The 22596-nt window shown below is 37.6% G+C and overlaps 1 protein-coding gene and 1 long non-coding RNA gene across 9 annotated transcripts in view; one reads left to right on the top strand and one right to left on the bottom strand.

Annotated features, from left to right (window-relative positions):
• Positions 1-22596, bottom strand: part of LOC131153348 (sister chromatid cohesion protein SCC4) — a 79073-nt gene that overhangs the window by 37542 nt on the left and 18935 nt on the right. For 7 of the 8 annotated variants that reach the window (XM_058105602.1, XM_058105603.1, XM_058105604.1 and 4 more), the window contains 2 exons: positions 9436-9577; positions 9094-9210 (listed from right to left, as the gene is read on the bottom strand). In XM_058105602.1, the coding sequence (XP_057961585.1) occupies positions 9094-9210; positions 9436-9577 (259 nt within the window). The remainder of the gene's footprint in view (positions 1-9093; positions 9211-9435; positions 9578-22596) is intronic. The other variant, XM_058105605.1, reaches the window with a different exon arrangement.
• On the top strand, positions 18841-19986 carry LOC131153350 (uncharacterized). Its single transcript, XR_009136215.1, has 2 exons — positions 18841-18977; positions 19222-19986. It is a non-coding gene; the product is annotated as an uncharacterized LOC131153350 (long non-coding RNA).

Here is a 22596-nt window from a genome sequence, read left to right as displayed (position 1 = left end):
CTTTTCCCTGTGTCTGTTTGGGCGACCAAATCTCTCGGGTTGAAAATTTTTACCTCAGGTAAATCAAGGTTAAAATTAATTAAACCCAATTAATTTTTTTTTTAAATTCCCCTTGTGTCCCCAACGGTTATATTTTCATGAAAATCTATAAATACCTCAGTTATCTTAATTAGAGAGGGATTAGGAAAATCATTAGCCAAAAAATTCTCTGAAATTCTTTTTGTTTTATACTACTCATTTTGATCAAATTCTTTCAATCTTTCAAAATATTTTTGCTTATTCTCCTTACACTTTGATTTGAAAAACGTTTCTTAAGGAGAATACCATGCATTACATTCCATTCACAAACCCCACATCACAAAATAAGCGCATTTCCAGAGTGCTACCGGATTCTTTCTCAACTGTTACAGAAAAGAATGCAAACACCTAGAGGAAATGTCTTCAGCAGTCTCCTAATCTGCAATAAGTTATTGGATTTGACTTTGTTAAGCACAACCAACAAAATAAAAGCCTCGACTTTTGGGAGAACTTTGGCCTTCCATATTATTTTATAGAACAGAAAAGAAAATTTTGAATGGAACAAAAAATTGCAAAATAATTTGCAAGAATACACCCTTGAAGGATCCAAAGACTTAAGAAAAAATACCCACTCCCAATGAAATATGGCAGTTATTCAACATCCTTAACAAAAAAGAAAGCTCAACCATCTCTCTATCATTGAGAGATCTCCAAAACTGAAAATACCAAGAAAGCAAAAGACCACCTATATCAACAACAAACGAGAAAATAAAGCTATTCTGCCTTGAGCACTAACTATAGAAACAAGGAGAACAAGTGGAAAAAACAGCATTCCCTAACCAAAGGTCTTTCCAAAAACGAATAGAAGAGAATAAGAGACATAACCTAATTAGCTGGGAGACTACTAAGAGACCCAAATCAAAAGGGAGCTTGGCCTTAGCAATGTGATTTCTAAAAACATCTTTTAATTGGAAAATGGTTGTGGAGGCTTCCCTAAGAGGTTACTTCCCAATGGAACAAGGCAATAAAAAGTTCACTATAAGATCCATCAAAATGGGTGCGACACTAGAGGAAGAAGCATTCTTTCTCATGCAAGCCCTTGGAAGTTTGTTTCCCAGATTGCTTGCATGACCTTTCCTCTTACTTGATTCAGAGTGGGTAGGTGGAAATAGGATTTGGTTTTGGGAGGATACTTCGGCCAGTTAGAGATTGTTGGAGATGGTGGTGCCCTGCCTTTTTAAGATTTCTGCAGTTCAAAATGCACCTATCAACTCTTTCTTTCCTCAAGTGGGAGGCTCTCTTTCTTGGGAATTTCATTCTTTTAAGAATCTCACAAACCAGAGATTAATGAACTCACCACCTTGCCCAACATCCTAGATTCTTTTGTTCCTTAAAATGGTGGTGATGAGAGAGTTCAGGAGGGGGGTTCTTCACGTCTCAGTACTCGCTAAATCCTTTTTCCTTCACCTCCTAAAAACTCCCCCCTCCCCCCCCCCCAAAACAATCATTTTCATTGGAGACACATCATTTGGAAGGCAAGGTTATGTTTTAAGATTTGAACATTCATTTGGATTGTGCTTCAAAATAAGGTTAATACACATGGTTTGTTTGGGTGCACAAGACCCTACCAAGGCCCTCAATGCTAAGTCATGCTTCAAGGGCTATGAATCCAACGAAACAGCTGCACCTTTTCTTTAATTGTGAGGTGGCAAACTTTCTTTGAAATGCTCTTTTCTCTAGTTTTGGTGAAGCTTGGATGGCTCCTCAGGTTATGGAGGACTTCTTGCAAGTGAGCTACGGGGATTTTGGCAAAATTATAAAAGAGATTTAGGGAGATGCGTGGTTTTTGCAACTTTGTCGACCCTTTGGATTGAGAGGAACCCAAGAACTATCAAGTATCACACAACTTCCCCATTTTTTGTGGGATAGAGTTGTGTTCTTGCCTTATTTGGGGCTCCATTTGTTCTTCTTTTCCCCCTCCCCCGGGGGGCAGGGGGGGTTGGGGAGGGGAGGGGAGATGTTGCTGCCTCACTGATTGGAGGGCAGCTCCTTTGTAATTGATTAAGATATTGTTTTATTGTTTTTTCAAAGGACATCTTGTTCTCCTTCTATTGTCATTTGTTTTTCTGTGAATATATTTTTTATTCTGAAAAAAAAAATATTTGAAAGATAGCTTCCAGACATTTGAAAATGAATGAGAAATTAAACTTGGATATTACTTACAACATCTTCTTTGACCATTTATTCTAAATTAACTACATTTGTATGATAAGTAATATTCAACTAGCTTATAAATTTCATTTATATTAGTTGAATATGTTCAATATCATTATTATATTACAGTCATTGCACCTTATATACCACATAAGTGTCATCAAAGATTTTATTAATAATATTTTTGTCATATATCTTGCATTTCTAAGTTTATTAACAAGTTCTAAAGTTTGATAAAAGAAATCCATGCATTAATACTATTTTCCATCATTTTTAAAAATTGAAATTGATGTCGAGATCAGAATTTCAATCAAAACTTCCATACTTCAGTTCCTTGAACTTCTAGTAAAAATAAAAGTTTAAGACCTTCTGCAGAACCATACAGTAGACTAGGAAACTGGTCTATCCAAGAAAAGCTCTCTGCACCAGAGTCACAAGTACATTAGTTTTTTTTAACAAAGAAAGGAATAAAAAGCATTTGTTTTAATAAAAAAGTGAGATTAAAGTATCCTCCAGTAAAGAGAAAAACAACAACAGATGAATGGTAAAAAACATAGTGAAGAACACCTCGCCACTCCTCGTACAGATTATTCGATGAAACTCCTCCAAACAAAGCATTAGCATAACACTAAGGCTTTCCACAAGACTTTTGACAACAAACAAAGCAATTTTCCACAAGACTTCCCTCTCCTTCATTACCAAAGCCCTTGAAAGAAATATAACACATGCCCTCAAGAGAAAAGGCAAACCCATTCCCTGAAAAGTTGTTTCTTTCAAGATCCTGAAGTTTTGGACAAAGGACCATGCTTTAATTCCTGTAGTGTGGTGTATTTGGTTGGAGAGGAATCCAAGGAGTTTTAGGGATATTTCCTTCCTCTTCACTTGCTTTAGGATAAGGTTGTTTTCTTTGCCTCACTTATGTCTGCAGAGGCTGATGCTTTTGCAAGAGTTCCTTCAACACATATTTAGTGAGACTCAAGAGTATTGATCTACTATTTTATTTTATTTTTCTATTTTTCAAGGGTGTGTTTCTTGCACGCTATATTATATAACAGTTTCCTACTTTCCTGTATCTTACTAAAATCTTTCTTCTCAAATTAAGAAGGGGAAAAAAAAAAGATGGAAAGAACCAAAATTAGGATTATGAATTAAATAGACAAAGAATAACCTCAAAGAAAAGTTCCAAGATGAGATTGTTGCAAAAATAGAAATAGAAAGGATGAGAAGAGAAAAGGCAAAGACAAAAATAAGAAAGCAGAAGGAGATACAGTAATTTCCTGGATCCTTACATACAGCTCCAGGTCTACCTTCTTGTATATTAATAATAATAAAAAGTCTTGAGGACAAAAATAACCCCCCCCCCCCCCACTCACACAACCTAACTGCCGAAACAACTTATTCTTTTCTAACACTCCCCCTCAACTTGGAGGTGTATAAATATCACCCGACCCAGTGTGTTACAGCCAATAGACAAAACTGGCTTAAATAAAGGCTTCGTGAAAAGATCGCCTGACTGATCGGCTAATCCACATATTTTACAAAAGGAGTCCTCACAACCTTCTTGAACACAACATCCCTCACAAAATGATAGTCAACTTCAATGTGCTTTGTACTAATGAAATAATTGATTGCCTTTGACAAGCATAAACCTTATTGCCTTCAAATTTATCAGTATAAATACGACAATCATCATATTTCTCCCCTAACCCCGCTTCTTTTTTTCTCTTTTTCTACCTTCTGATCCATCTTCAAAACTAGATGCAATTTTACCACCACAAACATGAAACAAAAGTGGTCTTCTAGCATACTGAGCTTCCTCCAACTCTTGATAGGTTCTATTCATATTCTGGAGGCTGAATAATATTTCTAACTGAAGGCTGAAAAACAATTCTGTTACCAGAAGGTGTATCTTCCTCCTTCCCAGTACTCATCTTCTGAGAAGTAGGAACAGTGTGTTGCACCTGTCCATTGTCCAGAACCAACATAGCAGTACTTGGGTCCTTGATTTCTGAACCATGGGTCTGCTTATCACCAAAACCCTTTTGTGGGGAAGCTCATTAGAGGAGAACCTCCCTTTGAATCCAAACTAACCCATATCAACCTTCATAACATTGAGCCTTTTCAAACAATAGGCCCAGTTTAGTTACAAATGAAATGCCTACTTTTCCAATTGGTTGGGCCAGCTCCAAATTGAGAAGCATGCATCCTGGCCCAATTCTCTTCATGCCACCTCCCCAAATGCAACCCTAGCTGCTTCTCTAATCGTCTCTACTTCGTCAGAAACCCTAACTTCCTTCTTGCTCCTATCGATTGAAGCTGATTCATTTGCGATGGCCCTAGATACATTCGGATGCAGCTCATCTCCACACCAACGACACAGCTCTTGGATCCAACCTTCAAACCCTGCTTTACAGAATGGACTTGACTGCCACAGCCATCACCTTCACGATTTTTGCCTTCCAACACAACCTGACTCCACAATCTGTGTCGTGAAGACTTGTCTACACCTACACTCCCAATTTCCTCACAAAACTCCTTCACTATCTCATAGAGAACACTCATGAACTTCGCCACCCATCGCCATTTTCACCCCCTGAGGAATAAAAAATTGAAAATTTCTTCCCTTTCCATCACAATTCTAACTCCAGATACTAATATACCTTCGTCCATTTAATCGACATCCAAAGCTTTGCAACACCCAATCGAACATATTAAAACCCCCTTTGCATGCGACTGAAAGTACATAAGCCAACAGCGAACCAAGGCACAGCCTCTCTAGAAAACCTAACCCACCTGTTTTGAGAGACATTGTTATTGACCACAAGCAAGGACGCAATCTCTCCAACCTTATCTAATCGCAGATTGAAAGATTTATCTTCAATCCGGATTGATCATTTCAACATCGGCTACCGTAAGAACTTACATGGCATCAAACGCACAAAGGGGAAAGAGGAATAGTCCGTGCGTGCAAGAGAGAGAGAGAGAGAAACATTTTTTTTACCAAATCTACCTTACCCCTGCTTTTATGCAAGGAGGTGGTTTCGTTGGACTGGAACTCGTGACCAACCACACTTTGAGCTTTAGATATAGTCTTATCAAGCACCACACTCAACCTTATTAGCTAGTTATATAGTCATAATCTTATACACACTAGACCAAAGTTCTGAAACTGGAATTAATACTTCTGCTCAAAATCCTATTTCAATAAATTAATTTAAAATCTTAAGCCTCCTTCAGTCACCTTCCAACAATCTTGAAAGAAAGCCAAATTGAATCCACCAAGCCCTAAAGCTTTATCCCTCTCCATCCCAAAGACTGTAACCTCACTTCCTCCTCCTCAAAAGGTCTCTCCGACCAAGCCATCTTATCTCTCTCTCTCTCCCTCTCTCATTTATCATTTGTTATCCTATGGAAAAATCTAGAATCACAATCTCTGACCAAGCCATCTTATCTCCAGATAATGGATCCCACTCTAAAGCCTCAATCATCAATCTACGAACCTACGTATACAAATTAACATAAAACTTAGTGATCCCAAAGGCAATCCCCTCCCTCCCTCTGCAAAACATCAATCAACAATCAAATTCTTTCTCAATTTATCATTTGTTATCCCATGGAAAAATCTACAAGCACAATCACCATCTTCAATTCAACTCTATCATCTCCCTCCAACTTCTCATTTCCTTGGAAAATCACCTCCTGCAACTCAATTTTCAATGACACCTTTTTCACCTCCTCACCCTCTAAGAGATTAACAACTTTTTCCTTTCTATCTAACAAGTCCCATTCACCTAAAATTCTGGCCTTTCTAAACCCTTTAACTCCAAACACTTCCCTATTCCACACTTTCAATTTTCTATATCTAGAAACACAAGATACAAAGAAAATACCAAATTTGCATTTGGTTTAGTGTTTTTAGAAAACCCCTGTTGAAAACATATCCAAAATCATCCCTAAAAAATACAGGTTTTCAGGAAACAATTTTAAGGAGTTCGCTCTATTTCTAGATATCAGAAATCTTATTCAAGCAACCCCTTAGAATCCTTGACTTCCTCACAATTGGCTCCCCCCTTTACAAACTTTCAAACCCCTACAAATCATTTGCAATAGAATATATAGGTTTTAAGACCCTAGGCTTTCCTTCCAAAAGAGAAGATGTGAGGACGTGGGTGATGGAGTCTAAATGAGAATTTTTTTCGCAATTCTTTCTTTGAGTTCTTGACCCAAGAGAATACGTCCTTTTCTTTCTTTCATATGATTTGGAAGGCCAAAGTTCCCTCTAAATTAAGGCTTTTATTTGGTTGGTTGTTCTTACTAAAGTTAACACTAATAATCTGTTGCAGAGTAGGAGGCCTTTTAAGAAATTATCTCCAAACGTATGCATTCTTTGCTTTCATAGTTCTGAATCTGCGTCTCATTTGTTTTTGCATTGTTCTTTCTCTAGGAGGATTTAGAGCAAGTTATTTGGTTTTATTGGGGCATAATGCTCCTAACAGTTCCTTTATTTCTTCTGAGGGGGGTTATTCTTCTTGGGATTTTCGCTTCTTCAGGAATCTCATTGAAAGAGACATTGATGAGCTCACTACCCTTACTTCCTTGTTGGACCAACACATTCCCTCTATTAGTGCGGTGAGAGGTTGTGGAGGTGGGGGGATTCTTCACGTATATTTACTTCTAAATCTTCTCTTTGACCCATTGAAAACCCATTACTCCTAATCATTTTCCTTCTTAGGAACCTCCTCTGCAGGTGTAGACAAAATTCCATCCCTTCACTACAAATTATTAACTAGCCCATTATTATAATAAATAGAAACTCCCTCCAAACCTTCCAACAGAGATGGATGAACATATGATAAATCCCCTATTTCTTCACAATTATGCGAATTTCATCCAACAACCACCCCCCACTAGAGTCAAACTCACTAATATCATCATTTTCCAAATCTTTTCAATCCCCTCATTTCTTTCTTTCCTTATCTTTACTTACCCTACTACTGCACCCAACCTCCTTAGCATGAAACTCTTCCACTATACTAATCTCTCCCTCAAAATCCCTCCTTAGTAGCTATTCCACAGACCGACCAGATTTTATTCTCTTATCTTCAAAGACTTCCTCATCTCAGCACCCATACAAGCCACCTTCTAGTGAGCATAAACGTCGTTTCCCTCAAATCTATTATTATTAGAACCAAAACCATCAGTTTTCCCCAATAAGGCTTCTTCTGGTTTTTTATTCTTTACCATACCACCTTTTAATCACTCTTCAAAACTTGCCACATTTTTAATCCCTCGATCTTGTTTCGAATCTAATTGGCCAATATTTTGAGCTTGTTCTGAAACTTGATCAATTTGACTCATAACTTGAAGAGCAGTAGACTGAGAATGGATTCTGCTACAAAAGGGGACTGAGATCCTCCTTCCCAATACTCATCCTCTGCTTTTAGGATCAGCATTTTGGACTTGCTCTTTTTTAGTTTCCAACAAGGAAGTACCTGTATCACTCTAACACAAACCATAAACCTGACTACCACCATGGTCTATCTACGTAGAGCCCAAACGCTAAGCTCCCTTTGACTCCATATTAAAATATAAATCAGACTTTCCTAAACATTGGGCCTACAAATAAGACAACCAATTTGTTTAAAAAAGACAAGCCTCCTTTTTCAATTATTTGGGCCAGGTCCAAAACAAGAAATATACCCCCAAGCCTAGTACTCTTCACAATCTCCTCCCCGAACTCAACCCTAGCTACATCAGAGAGAAGCATAACTCCCACCAGAACCCTAGCTTCCCTTACGTTCTAGTCAACTGATTCCGGTTGATCTGTGATTGAACCCGATGCATCACACCTCCACACCAACAGCATCATTCTTCTCCCCCAACCATCACGCCCAGATTTCCAGAAACTACACCTTCATCTTTTTTGCCTCCCAGAACCACCTAACTCCACGACCTAGGACGTGAAGAATCATCTGCAACTACACCACCATAGTCCTTCGGACATTCCTCATCAATCTTGCAAAAATCGTTCGTGAAGTTTCTCCACCCATAGCCCTTTGCACCGCCAAGAATGAACAATGCAATTTCCTTCCTTCCCACCCCAACCCTAATTCCAAAAACTTTCCCAACCTTGTCCACCTAATCAACATCTAACATTGCATGATACCTTTACAAATGCTCTGATAGCCCCTTTCCATCCAATTGGAAATAAACAACCCATTGGCAAACCATACAGTTGCCTCCTTAGACAACCTAATCCATCTATTTCTAGCAACATTATTTTTTTACCACAAGCAAAGAAGAAATCTCCTTGATCTTGTCTAAACAATCCTTTGATATGGATCAAACTATTCACCATGGCCTACAGCATAAGGCTCCATAACTCCAAAGCACAAGAGAGAGAGAGAGAGAGAGAGAGAGAGAGATCTTAAGGGATCGATGACTAGACTCAGAACGAAATCATGGCCTCACAGCTTCTACTTCACTAAATCGAGACAACAAGCAATAAATAAAGCAATACACATATTGTTCTTCATCATTCTTGTATATTCAATGCCAATTTGAACACGTTAATAAAGACAAACAACAGGCATAAGATATCACATTAATAAACTTATTAAGACAAAAGTATTGCATACGCAGCACACCCACATGTCAAATGAACTCTAGGAGGGACTTTAATGTTATAGAACTAAAAGGAAAACTTCCAATCCACCATTCGTACATAAAGAAGCCAACAAAAAGTAGTAAAAAATTTACAATAGATGTTTGTCAAGCACATCAACTTGGAGTCCTATTCAAGCTTACGCCATGCATGAGAAACTATAACTAAAATACAACTTCAATGAAACCTGCACTTACTTTATCTGGCAGAATAGATTCCCAAACCTCATTGCAGTTATTGACAGCCTTCTCAACCAAATCCGCATCATTCCATTGCATAAGATGCACATGTAAGATGGAAGTCGCAAAAAACATCTGATCATACCAGAGAGCAAACAATAGTATAAAGAAAAAATATTTGTTCAGGAATGGACAGATTCGTCAATAGAACTATGCCTTCAATACAAATAAATGATCAAATAGAGGACACAAACATCACATCAAGAAGAGAATAAACGACACTCATTTCATCCCCCTGAAACAAGAATGCCAATGGAATATATCTGACTAGCATAAAAGCTCATCCTGTTTTGCACAGACCTGCAACTCTTGATGACAGATTTCAGTTGCGCATTTATATCCTTGCTTCAAAGCTGAGATTGAACTTTGATAATCTCCTTCAATTACCAAAGCATTTGCAAGCTGTGAATTGAAGTTGCAAGACCATAACTTCACTGCAAACCTTCACAATAAATCATAGTGCGATCAAAATTTGTCCAGAATCAAACAAAATAACATCATAAACAATCACTAATTAGATTTGAACCACAAAATTAGGCAGTACCCTGATCCCTTCTGAACTCTTGAAAAGAGTTTTTTGACCCCTCAGAAGCACAAGAACAATTAACTTTCCATAATTTAGAGAAGCATGAACTTGGAAAATTTTCTGGCTGAACATCTCTCTATGCTGCTGAAAGATGTTGCTTCTTGTTTCTGAAAAAATATTTTCAAATAGATCTGGTCTAAATTCACTGTAGACTAGTATGAATGGAGAGATGTAAAATTTTGCTTCATTTTGTGGATTACGAAGAATCATATCCTCAGTGCAATGATGCTGTTACCATCAATATTGCTGGTGATTTTTGCTTGTCAATATTCCCAGTGACTCTTGTCCATCATTAGTTTGTTTTTGGATCAATATTGAGGAGAACAGGTTTCAGCAATACATTTGAGACTGAAGAGATTCAAGGTTGAATTTAGGGAATAACAGGATTTTTCTACTTGTGATTAAGATTGCTAGACCAAAAAAAAAGTTCTCTATTGAGAAAGAAGAAAATGCGTCTTGGTAGATGGCAGGGCAATTGAAATTTTTGTTCTTTTTTTTTTCATCTTAAGGAGAATCATCCTTGTGCTAAAATTTCAGGGACCCATGGGACTTTTTGATAATGAAGCTTTTGGTGGACAGGATTGGCTGGGTCCTCGTGATTTGAGTAATTCATGAAATCAGGAAGAAACCAAGTTACAGGGGTTCCATAGGGTGCAGAAATGATAGGGTGGCAAAGAATCCATAAAAGGAAGGAAGCATTGGTGCTTAGCAGGCAATTTCAAAGGCGTCAAACCATGCACACAGATGTGCAAACTATGGTACCACAAATATCACGGAGGATATTAAATGGAAGACTAGAAATATCTGAGTACCAGTTTACAGAAACTTAGCTTTGCAAATCTACAGCTATTGAAGAATAATGCAGTTTCCAAGTGGTTTTCTAATAAAAGTAGCCTGAGTTGGCAGTTGCAGGGCAGAGAAAGATATAGATTTACAAATGAACAATTTGAAGGGGCATGATTCTTGGCCTAACATAGGGCATAAATTGGCTGCAAACTCAAATGTGATAGGGTTTGTTAACATATTTAGAAGGAGAAGGACTGGGAATAGCTTAAGAGGCGATGGGCTTTGTGGCATGAATTTGGACCCCATGTTCACATCATTTGTCCTGGTCTACTAGTTACACCAGCTTACCCAGCACAAAATCTGGCCTGGAAAAATAATACAAAAATGATAGTTGGCCTTGTTTTATGTGGGATGAAAAGACTTAACACAAAGCAAAAGGCTACCATGACCATCAATGATGAATTTCTGCAAATCAATCATCCTAACAGAAGCAATGATGCATAATGGCTCCGTAAATGCAGCAAGTATTCTGCAATGAAGAGCAAGTGGTGCAAGCGGCTCCAGATGCTAAAAGAGCTTTGGTTGGCTTCTTGAACAACAGAAATATGGCATCAAAGATGCATGGTCAAATTGTTAAGCAGGTATAAGAAACCCTAACAGCTGACGAAGCTTTATCTTGTCAAGCTCATAAACCTGACCGCAGCTGCACTGTGGCCAATTGCAGCAAGTCCAAGACTCAGGCAGGGGATTTCTCTTTTTTTTTTTTTTAAATATATAAAAATTTATATTATATTAAAGGAAGAAAGGAGTACAACAAAGAAAAGAAAAAACAAGGAGAACAAGAAATCCTCCCATTACAAAGGGAAAAAGGCCTAAACAAAAAGAAAGTAATTATAAGACAAACCTAAAAAAGTAACGCCAACCAATCCCACTCTCAGTCTTCCAAAGAAACATGACAGCACCAAAGAGACGCAAGGAACACCACTCTACTCCAAAGCATGCTATTGGAAGTGGCTACACTTTTAAATACTAGCATTTCTTTCCAATCAAATAAATCATATAACAGCCAGAAAGTTACAATGGAACATAGCTTTTTCTCTTTGCCCTCTTTCCTCTTACAATATCCCTGAACATAATAGAACAAAAAATCTTCAAAGAGGAGGGCACACCCAGTTTTCACCAAAAATCCGAAACAAGTTATTCCAAAGAACCCAAATTAAGAGACAATGTAACAAGTGAGAGCGATTTTCCCACTCATAAAGTAAAGGACAAATATCTAGCAACAGATATCAAGCAAAATTGTGACAACCATACCCTTTAGGCCACGGTAAATTTAATCTATTTTGATAATTTAGCACGACTTGCTTTGTTTTGCATTAAACAAGTTCATACTAGCCATGTTATTCATTAATTGTGTTGTGTTAACTGATATTGGTAATTCCATTGAACTTATCAGTGGTAGGAGGGGCTTAGACGAAAGGAAATTATGAGGGATATGCTAAATCATAAACAACATAAGAGTTGGGGAAAACAGAGAGGGAGGGGAAAAACCAAGATGGGCATGCTGAAACCAGGTGTGAATCATGTGACACCTGGTAGCACTACAAACCAACAGTAGCCACCTAGCAGCTCTGAAGACCAGCAGTCAACACCTAGTGCACAGATGGCAGCACTGGAGGACCCTGTTGCCACTAGCTGCTGCAGTCCTGCTATGTTTCCAGCCTAGAAGGAGACACTTGACAAGCAGCTGGCAGCAAGTGGCTGCTGTCTTGGCCTTTCCAGCCCAGCAGAGCAGCCTCAACACAGAAAAAGAATACTGCAAACTCTTGCTGTAAACCATAGTCATAGAGAGAGAGAGAGAGAGAGAGAGAGAGAGAGAACTCTGCAGAAAATCAGGGAAATTCAGAGAAAATAAAGAGAAAACACAAGAAATTCAGAGGGAAATTTAAATTGAGTTTGAAAAAGCTAACAATCAAGGTAGGTGTTCTTTATTTTCATTTATTCACCTGGATATTTTGGATATTCAAAGGAAATAGGGGTAAAAACTTGCATGGAATTGAATCCTAATAAGGGGATTGGGTTTGTTTTTTCTAATTACTTAATATGGCTGCATATATGTTCAATTTTGACTATCTTGTAAGTATGCCAATTTCACTTGCTATGGCATAGGTTGCGTATGCATTTGTTGAATTGCTGTTGTGTGAAATAGCTGGCACCATGTGTTGTTGTGGATTGTGATATTGTGGAATTTGAGCAAGTAGGGATTATGTCTGGCTTGGGTGGAAGGCCCTAAACCTTCGAAGGGTAATTCTATGTTAAGCAATCATTGGCCAAGCAGGGATTTGGCACTTATTTGAGATAAAATGTGCACTTAGTTGGGACAGCACTGCTGTGATGAAAAAAAATGTGTAAATGCATGCTGTTTCAATGTTCTGTGATGATAACTTTAAATGAAGAGGTTGCTTAGAATTAAAGAGTGTGTTCATGCATATTGCTTAAAATAAAAAGTGTGTTCATGCACCTTATAATTATGCATGCATATAAGAAATCATATTTTAAAGTGTTGAAATCCTTATTTGAATAAAGGACAATTGAGAATGTCTACAAATCTCATGGCTGCTCAACCTATTCTATAATAATTGGAGTGAACTAAAAAAGAGCCCCACTTATTAAGTTCTCCAAGAGACTGCCATTTTTTTATGTGCATTACAAGTTGGCAGGAAAACGATAGCGATACTAAACATGTATTTGGCAGTTATGTATGTAGACTAGGAAGTGTGAAAAATGTTGTATGTTAAGTACAGCCTAATGTAAAGAGTTTGTCACTGAAACTAAAATGTTTTTAGTTGTTTTATGAAATATATGGATGTATCTTGAGTTTTCAACAAAAATTCACTCTTAATTAGTTTCTAACTTGTTTTCAAACGATGGTTTAGCAAAAATAAATTCTTGCTAGGCCTAGTGCCTCATCAAATTTTAGATGGAGTCGCAGCTACTCATGTGCCAAAAAACAGGGATGTGATAGAGTGGTATTAGTGCTTTGATTACATTGAGCCTTAAAGAGAGGGCAAGAAAATATTAATTTGAGTAGCACGTGATTGGGTCCTTTGACTTGCATGTGGTTAGGTCATTTATAGGTTAAGTAGATTTAGGCATATGCTTAAGCATAAGGAATACAGCTAGTTGTGTGGCTTAGTTAATGACTTACATGTCCATGGTAACATTTCATGATTGTGCGAAAGCACATGATATTTTCTTTTCCTTCAAGGATAATGAGACAAAGGGGTGGTCCAACTTCTTCAACCCCACCAAAATAAGGTGTCAATTTGGAGCAGAATTGTTCGAAGAGAATCTAAGGGTTTAACAGGAATTTACACAGCCTTACAGAGTATTAACCAAGCTATAATAACAATGACTCAAAATAAATCAGCTGGCTCAGCAAAATAACCATGGATATCAGCTAAATCAATAGCCAACTGTGAAGCAAGTGCTAGAAGAGAGTACTTCCAAAAAACAAATGAATATGCTGAAGCAGTTTAAGAAACTAAACCCTCCCAACTTTGCAAGGAACTTAGAACCTTTGGAGTCAGAGAACTAGCTGCGGAAGGTCAGAAAACCTTTTGATATGCTTAGAATGCCGAATGAGTATAGAGTTATCATTGCTAGTTCTCTATTTAAAGGTGAGGCTGACCATTGGTGAGAATCTGTGCAATGGGTAAAAGATGTTGAGACTATAAGCTGGGCTAACTTCGAAAAAATTTTCAATGAGAAATATTTCTGAAAGGCATCTGAGAAACCATATTACAAGAATTTATGCAGTTGACTCAAAGGAACTTGTCTATTAGCCAATAAGAAAGAAAATTTGCTAAATTATCATGATTTGGACCAGAACTCCTCAGCAATAAGGATCAGAAGGTTCAAAAGTTTGAAAGGGGACTAAGACCTACTATTAGGTCTAAACTTGTGGTCTCAAGGATTGAGAGTTTTGGAGAGAAAGTAGAAAGGGCTGCATTGGTAGAGCAAGACATTGAAGACAGAGAAAATTTATGACCAGAAGAAGAAGTCTTCACTTAGCCAACTCAGGCCAGCTAGAAAGAAGCCAAAAGTTTCTCCAACATCACAAAAAAGTGCTCAAATTAGTGGTCACTTCCATAGGGTTATAAAGTGTTATGGGTGTGGACAAGAGGGGCATATAAGGAGGGAGAGTCCTACCTCTCAATCTCCTATGATACCATAAAGACAACAACAGCCAACAACTCAATTCTCTTGTCCTCGACCTTATCAACCAGATCCTTCCCCGAGTTCGAGTTTTCCTCGATCTTCAGTGCCACCAACCTAGTTGAATGCTCATACAAATCCATCTAAGGTTGAAGCTTCATATAAGTTGAAAAGGGAAGGAATTAGAGAAGATTCAAGAAATATTTTATAACATTGCACCATCACAACATGAACATCATGGAGAGCAAGCAAATGAGGAGGCAACTAATGCTATGGTGGAAGGTATGATTCTTTTACACAACACTTGGGCAAGAGTTTTAATTGATTCTAGTTCTACCTACTCCTACATCACTGCATCCTTTGCTAATATGTTGTGTTTAGAATCTGAACATTTGAGTAGTGTCTTGTGCTTTGCTTGACCAGTGGACAAAACTAAAACTGTGAATGAGACATGCAGAAATTGCATTTTACATATTGATGCACATGACTTCCCAGCTGATTTATTAATCATGGATATTATGGACTATGACGTAATCCTAGGAATGGAGTGGTTATTCATTTATCATGCACTTGTTGATTGTTTCCAAAAGAGAGTAGTACTCAGAGATCCAAATGGAGTGATAGTTTCCTTCCATGGAGACCAAACTAAGAAGCTCTCATATTTGATATCTAGGTTACTTATGAAAGGATGGAATTTTGGCAAATGCTTGAGGTTTGTAGCAACAATGAAAGAAAGTACACAAGTTAATGAAACCCAAACTTCGTTAACCCATAGTTGATGAATTTCCAAATATTTTTCCAAATGATTTACCAAGACTACCTCCAAAATGAGAGATTGAGTTTACTATTGATTTGGTGTTAGGGATGGAACCTATATGGACTGCTCCATATTGAATTGCTCCAACTGAACTAAGGGAACTTAAAGTGCAATTTAAAGATCTCCTCGACAAGGGATTTATTCGACTTAGTGCATCACTATGGGGTGCACCCATGTTATTTGCTGAGAAATATGATGGGTCCTTGAGGCTATGCATTGATTGTAGGAAGTTGGATCAGGTTACAATCAAGAATCAATATCCACTTCTAAGAATTAATCAACTATTTAATCAATTGGCAGGATCCTAATATTTTTCGAAGATTGACTTGCGATCAGGTTATCATCAACTGAGAATTTGGTAATAAGACATCCCAAAGACAGCATTTTTTACACGGTAGTCATTATGAGCTTCTTGTGTTACCATTTCGGGTTACCAATGCACCTGCCTTCTTCATGGATATGATGAATCGAGTTTTTCAACCATGCCTAGATCAATTTATTATAGTTTTTATCAATGATATTTTGATATATTCAAAGGTATAGGGCATGAACAATATTTGCAATTGGCTTTACAAACATTATGGAGCATCAATTATATGCTAAACGGGAGAAATGTGAGTTATGGACAACCAGTGTGAAATTTTTGGGTCATGTCATAACCAAAGATGGGTTATCTATTGATCCTTCTAAAGTTGAGGCTGTATTGAGTTAGGAAACCCCTAAAATGTGGTCGAAATTTGTAATTTCCTGGGTTTGGCAGGGTATTATCGCAGGTTTGTGCAGAATTTTTCTAGAATAGCTATGCCATTGACTGAGTTGATAGGACAGGAAAGAACTTTGTGTGAGAATGAATAATGTGAAAGAGTATTTCAAGAATTAAAACATCAATTGACAACAATCCCAATACTAATTCTTCCAAATAATGAGGATTATATATAGATGCTTCCTTGAATGGACTGGGACGTGTGTTGATGCAAAAGGAAAAGGTGGTTGCGCATGGATCACAACAATTAAACCACATGAATGCAATTATCCAACCCATGAGTTGGAATTAGCTGTTGTAGTGTTTGCATTAAAAAATTATGGCTTTCATACTTGTATATGAACAAATTTGAAGTGTATTCAGACCATAAAAACCTGAAATATCTTCTTACTCGGAAGGAATTGAACTTAAGGCAAAAGTGGTGGGTGGAGTATTTGGAAGATTATGACTTTGAACTCCATTATCATCCAAGGCAAATGTTGTGGCAGATGTACTAAGTAGGAAGTCCTGACATACATTGGCAAACTTGAAAATTCAAAGGTGGGAAATGTTGGAGACAATAGATTCTTTTAACTTGCAGACGACCCTTCAAGGAGATAAGGTTTGTATATATAACTTAAAGGGCACAACCAACTTTACTGGAGCAAATTATCAAAGGACGAGAGCAGGACCCTCAGTTTTAGAAAATATTGATAAAAGAGGGTACACACTCTAAGGGTGGACAAAATCTTCTAATTTGAATTCGTTATTTGGATAGGCTTTGTGTTAACACATGATTTGAAAAAGGAAGTCTTGCAGAAAGCACATTGTTCTAGATACATTATCCATCCCAAAAGCACTAAGATGTATAGAGATCTAAAAAGGCAATTTTGGTGGATAGGTGAAGAAGGACGTGAGAGATTTGTGACAAAATGTCAAACTTGTCAACAAGTGAAAGCTGAATATCCAAAGCCTATGGGATTATTATAGCCATTACTAATAGCACAATGGAAATGGAATGAGGTAATAATGAATTTTTCTCCAAGGTTGCAAAGGACTACACTTGGTCATGATACTATGTGGGTTATTGTGGCTAGATTGACAAAAAATCAGCTCACGTTTTACCCATAAGGTTTCAGATTGACTTGGAAGGCTAAGTCATTCATATATAAAAGAAATTGTACGACTACATGGGATTCCATTATCTATCATCTCAGATAGAGACCCAAGATTTACCGCTCAATTTTGGCAAAGTTTCCAAAAGGCTCTGGGAACACAGTTAAAATTCAGCATTGCATATCATCCTGAAACAAATGGCCAATCTGAAAGGGTAATTCAAATCTCAGAGGATGTGTTAAGGGCTTGCATTCTAGACTTCAAAGGGAGTTGGAGTGGGCATCTACCCTTATTTATATTTGCCTACAACAATAGTTTCCAATCAAGTATAAATATGGAACCTTATGAAGCCCTATATGGGAGACCTTGTAGATCACAAGTGTGATAGGCAGGATAGGGGAAAATCAAATGCTTGGTTCAGATTTAATTCAAAGAACTACTGAGAAGACTAAGCAATTAAGAAATCATCTCCACGCAGCCCAAAGCTGACAAAATAGTTATGCTAATAAACGAAGGCTGCTAGAATTTGAAGTCGAAGATTTTGTATTTCTAAGGATGTCACCTTGAAAGGGAAATTTTAGATTTGGGATTAAGGGTGCGACAACCCTGTTATGCTGGGCCATTTCAAATTATCAAACAAATGTAGCATATAAATTGATGTCCCCATCAGAATTAGCTCATATTCACGATGTTTTCCATGTCTCGATGTTTCGAAAGTATGAACCAAACTCGAGTCATGCTCTTGAATGGTCCAATATTCCATTGAGGGAGGATGTCAGTTATGAAGAAAATCCTATCCTGATCTTGAAAATAAGGAAAGGGTTTTAAGGAAAAAGATTATTCCTTTGGTTGAGGTACCACGGCATTGAAGAAGCAACCTAGGAATCAGAAATCAACATGGCTGAAAGATATCCTCATTTTTTTTGCAGCATAAGGTCAGATGAAATTTCGCATATGAAATTTCTGAAGGGGAAGAGAGTTGTGAGAGGCATACCCTTTAGGCCACAGTAGATTTAAACTACTTTGATAATTTAGAATGACTTGATTTGTTTTGCAACAAACAAATTCATACTTGATATTGGCAATTCCATTTGACTTATTAGTGGTAGGAGGGGCTTAGATGAATGGAAATTATAAGGGATATGCTAAAACATAAACAACATGAGAATTGGGGCAGAGAGAGAGAGAGAGAGCAGGATGGGGCATGCTGAAACTAGGTGTGACACCTGGCAGCACTACAAACCAGCAGCAGACACCTTATAGCTCTGAAGAGCAGCAATTGACACCTAGCACATAGATGGCAACACCATAGGACCTTGGTGCCACCTGCTGTTGCAGTCCTGCCATGTTTTCAATCTAGAAGGAGACACTTGCCAAGCAGATGGCAGCAAGCTGCTGCTGTCTTGACCTTTCCAACCCTGCCAAGCAACCTCAACACACAAAAGAATACCACAAACTCTCATCATAAACCATAGTTTTAGATAGAGAGAGAGAGAGAGAGAAAGAGAGAGAGAGAGAGAGAATACAGGAAATTTAGACAGAAACTTAAACTGATTTTGAAGAAGCTGAAAATCAAGGTAGGTGTTCTTAATTTTCTTCCATTCACCTAGGGATTTTGGGTATTCAAAAGAATAGGGGCTAGACACTTGCATTAAAGTGAATCCTAATAAGGGGTCTAGGCTTGTTTTTTTCTAAATTACTTTATATAATTGCATATATGTTCTATTTGGTTATCATAGCTACATATTTTGTCTAGTTGGGAAATTTTCTGTGATAGATATTCATCTCGTAAGTGCGATGGTTTTACTTGCTATGGCATAGGTTGTGTATGCATATGTTGAATTGTTGTGCGAAATAGTTGCCACCATGAGTTGCTGTGTCTGTGATATTGTGGAATTTGAGCAAGTAGGAATTTTGTCTCCCTTGGGTGATGGGCCCTAAACTTCCGGAGGGTAATTCCGCGTTAAGCAGCAATCGGCCAAGCTGGAATTTGGCACTTATTGGTATTTCCACATTAAGCAGTGGTCGGCCAAGCTGGAATTTGGCACTTATTTGAGATCAAATGTGCACTTAGTTGTGACAGTGCTGCTATGATGAGGAAAATGTGTAAATGCATGCTATTTGAATATTTTGTGATAGTAACTTTTAATGAAGAGATTGCTTAGAATAAAGAGTGTGTTCATGCATATTGCTTAGAATAAAAAGTGTGTTCATGCTCCTTATGATTGTGCATGCATATAAGAAATCATATATTAAAGTGTTGAAATCCTTATTGGAATAAGAGGGTATTAAGAATGTCCACTGAGCTCGTGGTTGCTCACCCTATTCCTCAATAATATCAAGTTCAAACTGAAGGAGAGCCCCACTTATTAAGTTCACCAGGAGTGCCATTTTTGACAAGTATTACAGGTTGGGAGGAAGACACGATACTAAGCATGTATTTGGTTGGCAGTTATGTATATAGACAAGGAAGTGTGAAAAATGTTATATGTAAATTACAGCCCAATGTAAAGAACTTGTCACTGAAAGTAAAATGTTTTCAATTGCTTTATAAAATATATGGATGAATCTTGTGTATTCAACAAATATTCACTCTTAATTGGTTCCTAACTTGTTTTCAAATGATGGTTTAGCATAATATATTCTTGCCTAAGCCTAGTGCCTCCATCGAATTTTAGATGGAGTCATGGCCAGTCACGTGCCAAAAAACAGGGATGTGAGAAAGAGCCTGCTAGGTCTAGAATAAGACAAGGGCATTCACATACCCTATCGTACAAGGCACAATCTACAGCAGAGAAAACTTCAATCAAGGGCAGCAAGCAGGGGTGGGGAGTGTTATTACGGTTTGCTGACGGACCTTAATTGCAACTAAGAGTGCCTACAATAAAATTACAGTGACTAGGTGATGTTCGCCAAAACAGCAACTAGGGGAATGGGGTTCGGAGGGTGTGAAAAAGTGGTTTGAGGATGAGGAGGGTCTTTGAGAATTTATGAGGATGTCTATAAATCCCACAATTTTTCTAGCTCCTTACTTGGCTTAAGATTCTCCGTTGGTGGAGGGGGCTCAATGTGTGGATCATGATTAAGACAGGAATGGCCTAATTTAAAGTCCAGATTTAGCAAGAGGAGGCTCCTTAAATTGTGTCAAAATGGGATAGACTACTTGACTGATGCTTTACTATTTCAAATTGTTGCATTCTTAACTCAATCAATACGCCTTATTATGAAAACGAAATAAATACTTAAAAAGAGAAAGAAAAAAAAATTAAACACAGATCAACTGTCAAACAATATATAAACATGAGCACCCAAATTTTTTTTTATGAAGACTTGGCAAACAAAGGCCAAATTATGAACCTAGCGAAGTATGATTAATGTCAACATCCAAGCCACAATGTGTCTCAAACCATCACTAAGCCCATCATCAACAAAGCCCATCCTATCATCACCTCATTATCATTATTTATAAAAAAGAAAGTCGTGGATAGAAAAGTGAGAAAATTACAAAGAGTGGATGGTAAGATATAGAAAAACAAAAAAAAAAAAAAAAAAAGTTACATTAGAGCCCCTTTCTAATCCCAATCAAGACCTAACAACAAAATTCCCTCAAAAAACCCAAAGAATGACCCAAAAAAAGCCAACAAAATAATTGTATCCCAAAGATGTGAAGGATTTGCTTCGCTATTTAAAACCCTTGCATTATTTTCAATCCATATGGTCCCACAAAAACACACACACACTAAAGGAGAGAGCAAGGGAGAAGGCGAACAAGAATGAGAGCTTCCATTTCCCTAACAAAGTGGCAATCAACTTCAGCGTGTTCTGTCCACTCATGGAAGGCCAGGTTGGAGGCAATATGAAAAGCAGCTTGATTATCACACATCAACTCCATAGACTGAGAATATGGAAAACAAAATTCTTCCAGCATGTTTTTCAATCAAACAAGCTCACATGTAGCATGAGCCATGGCCCTATACTCTGAATCAGCACTTGACCTGGCCAATACAGTTTGTTTCTTAATCTTCCAAAAAACAAAGTTACCACCAAGAAAGATGCACTACCCAATTGTGGATCTTTTGTTTTAAGGTGATCGAGCCAATCTACATCATTATATCCTTGAATATAAGTGTGACATGGATCTCGATATGAGAGATCTCTCACAGGTGCACCTTTGAGATGTCTTCATGTGTGAATTATTGCATCCTAATTACTTGTTCTTGGAGAATCCAAAAACTAACTTAACACTTGTAGCACAAGATATGTTGGGCTAAATGACTGAGACAATTCAACTTTCCAACAAGCCTCCGATATTGTCATAATTTAGGCAACAAATCACCCATATTCGACACTAAATTATTATTAGGATCCATGGGTGTATCAATCGATTTGGATCCCAACAGCCCTATCTCATCCAAAAGATCAAGAACATGCTTCCTTTTTGCAACAAAATGGTTCCTATACGAGATATGGATACTTCTGTACCCAAGAAGTATTTCAATGGTTCCAAATCTTTGGTATGAAACTTAGTCTATAGAAAATATTTTACGCTCTAAATACCTTGAACATCATCACCTGTAATTACAATATCATCCACATACACAATAAGAAGAATCCTACCCGATGAAGTATGAAGATCAAACACAAAGTAATCCACTCCATAATATCAAATGCCAAACTCAAGTAGTACAACATTAAATCGACCAAACCATGCTCTAAGGAATTGTTTTAATATAATGTCTTCTTGAGGCAACACACTATGTCTAACTCCCGCTAAGCAAAAAACCCACATGATTGCTCCATATAGACCTCCTCCTCAAGATCACCATGCAAGAAGGAATTCTCCACATCTAACTGATACAGAGACCAATGCAAGTGGTAGCCAAGGAGATGAACAAATGAATTGAGATAAGTTTGGCAATCGAGGAAAAAGTGTCTGAATAATCCAAACCATACACCTAAGTATACCCCTTAGCAACAAGATGTGCCTTCAAACGAGCCACTAAACCATCACGGTTGACTTTCACAATATATACCTAGCAACAACTAACCACAAATTTGTCAAGAGGAATAGATACCAATTCCCAAACATCATTGTCATGTACGTCACTCATCTTTTCAACCATTGGATTCCTCCACCTAGAGTGGGATAAGGCTTCATAAACAGATTTAGGAAGGGCAACAGATGATATAGAAGTT

This window comes from Malania oleifera, chromosome 4 (assembly GCF_029873635.1).
Source record: "Malania oleifera isolate guangnan ecotype guangnan chromosome 4, ASM2987363v1, whole genome shotgun sequence".
In the NCBI taxonomy this organism is placed as follows: domain Eukaryota; kingdom Viridiplantae; phylum Streptophyta; class Magnoliopsida; order Santalales; family Ximeniaceae; genus Malania; species Malania oleifera.
Note: the sequence above shows the minus strand (reverse complement) of the source record. Positions and strands in the feature narration are given on the sequence as shown.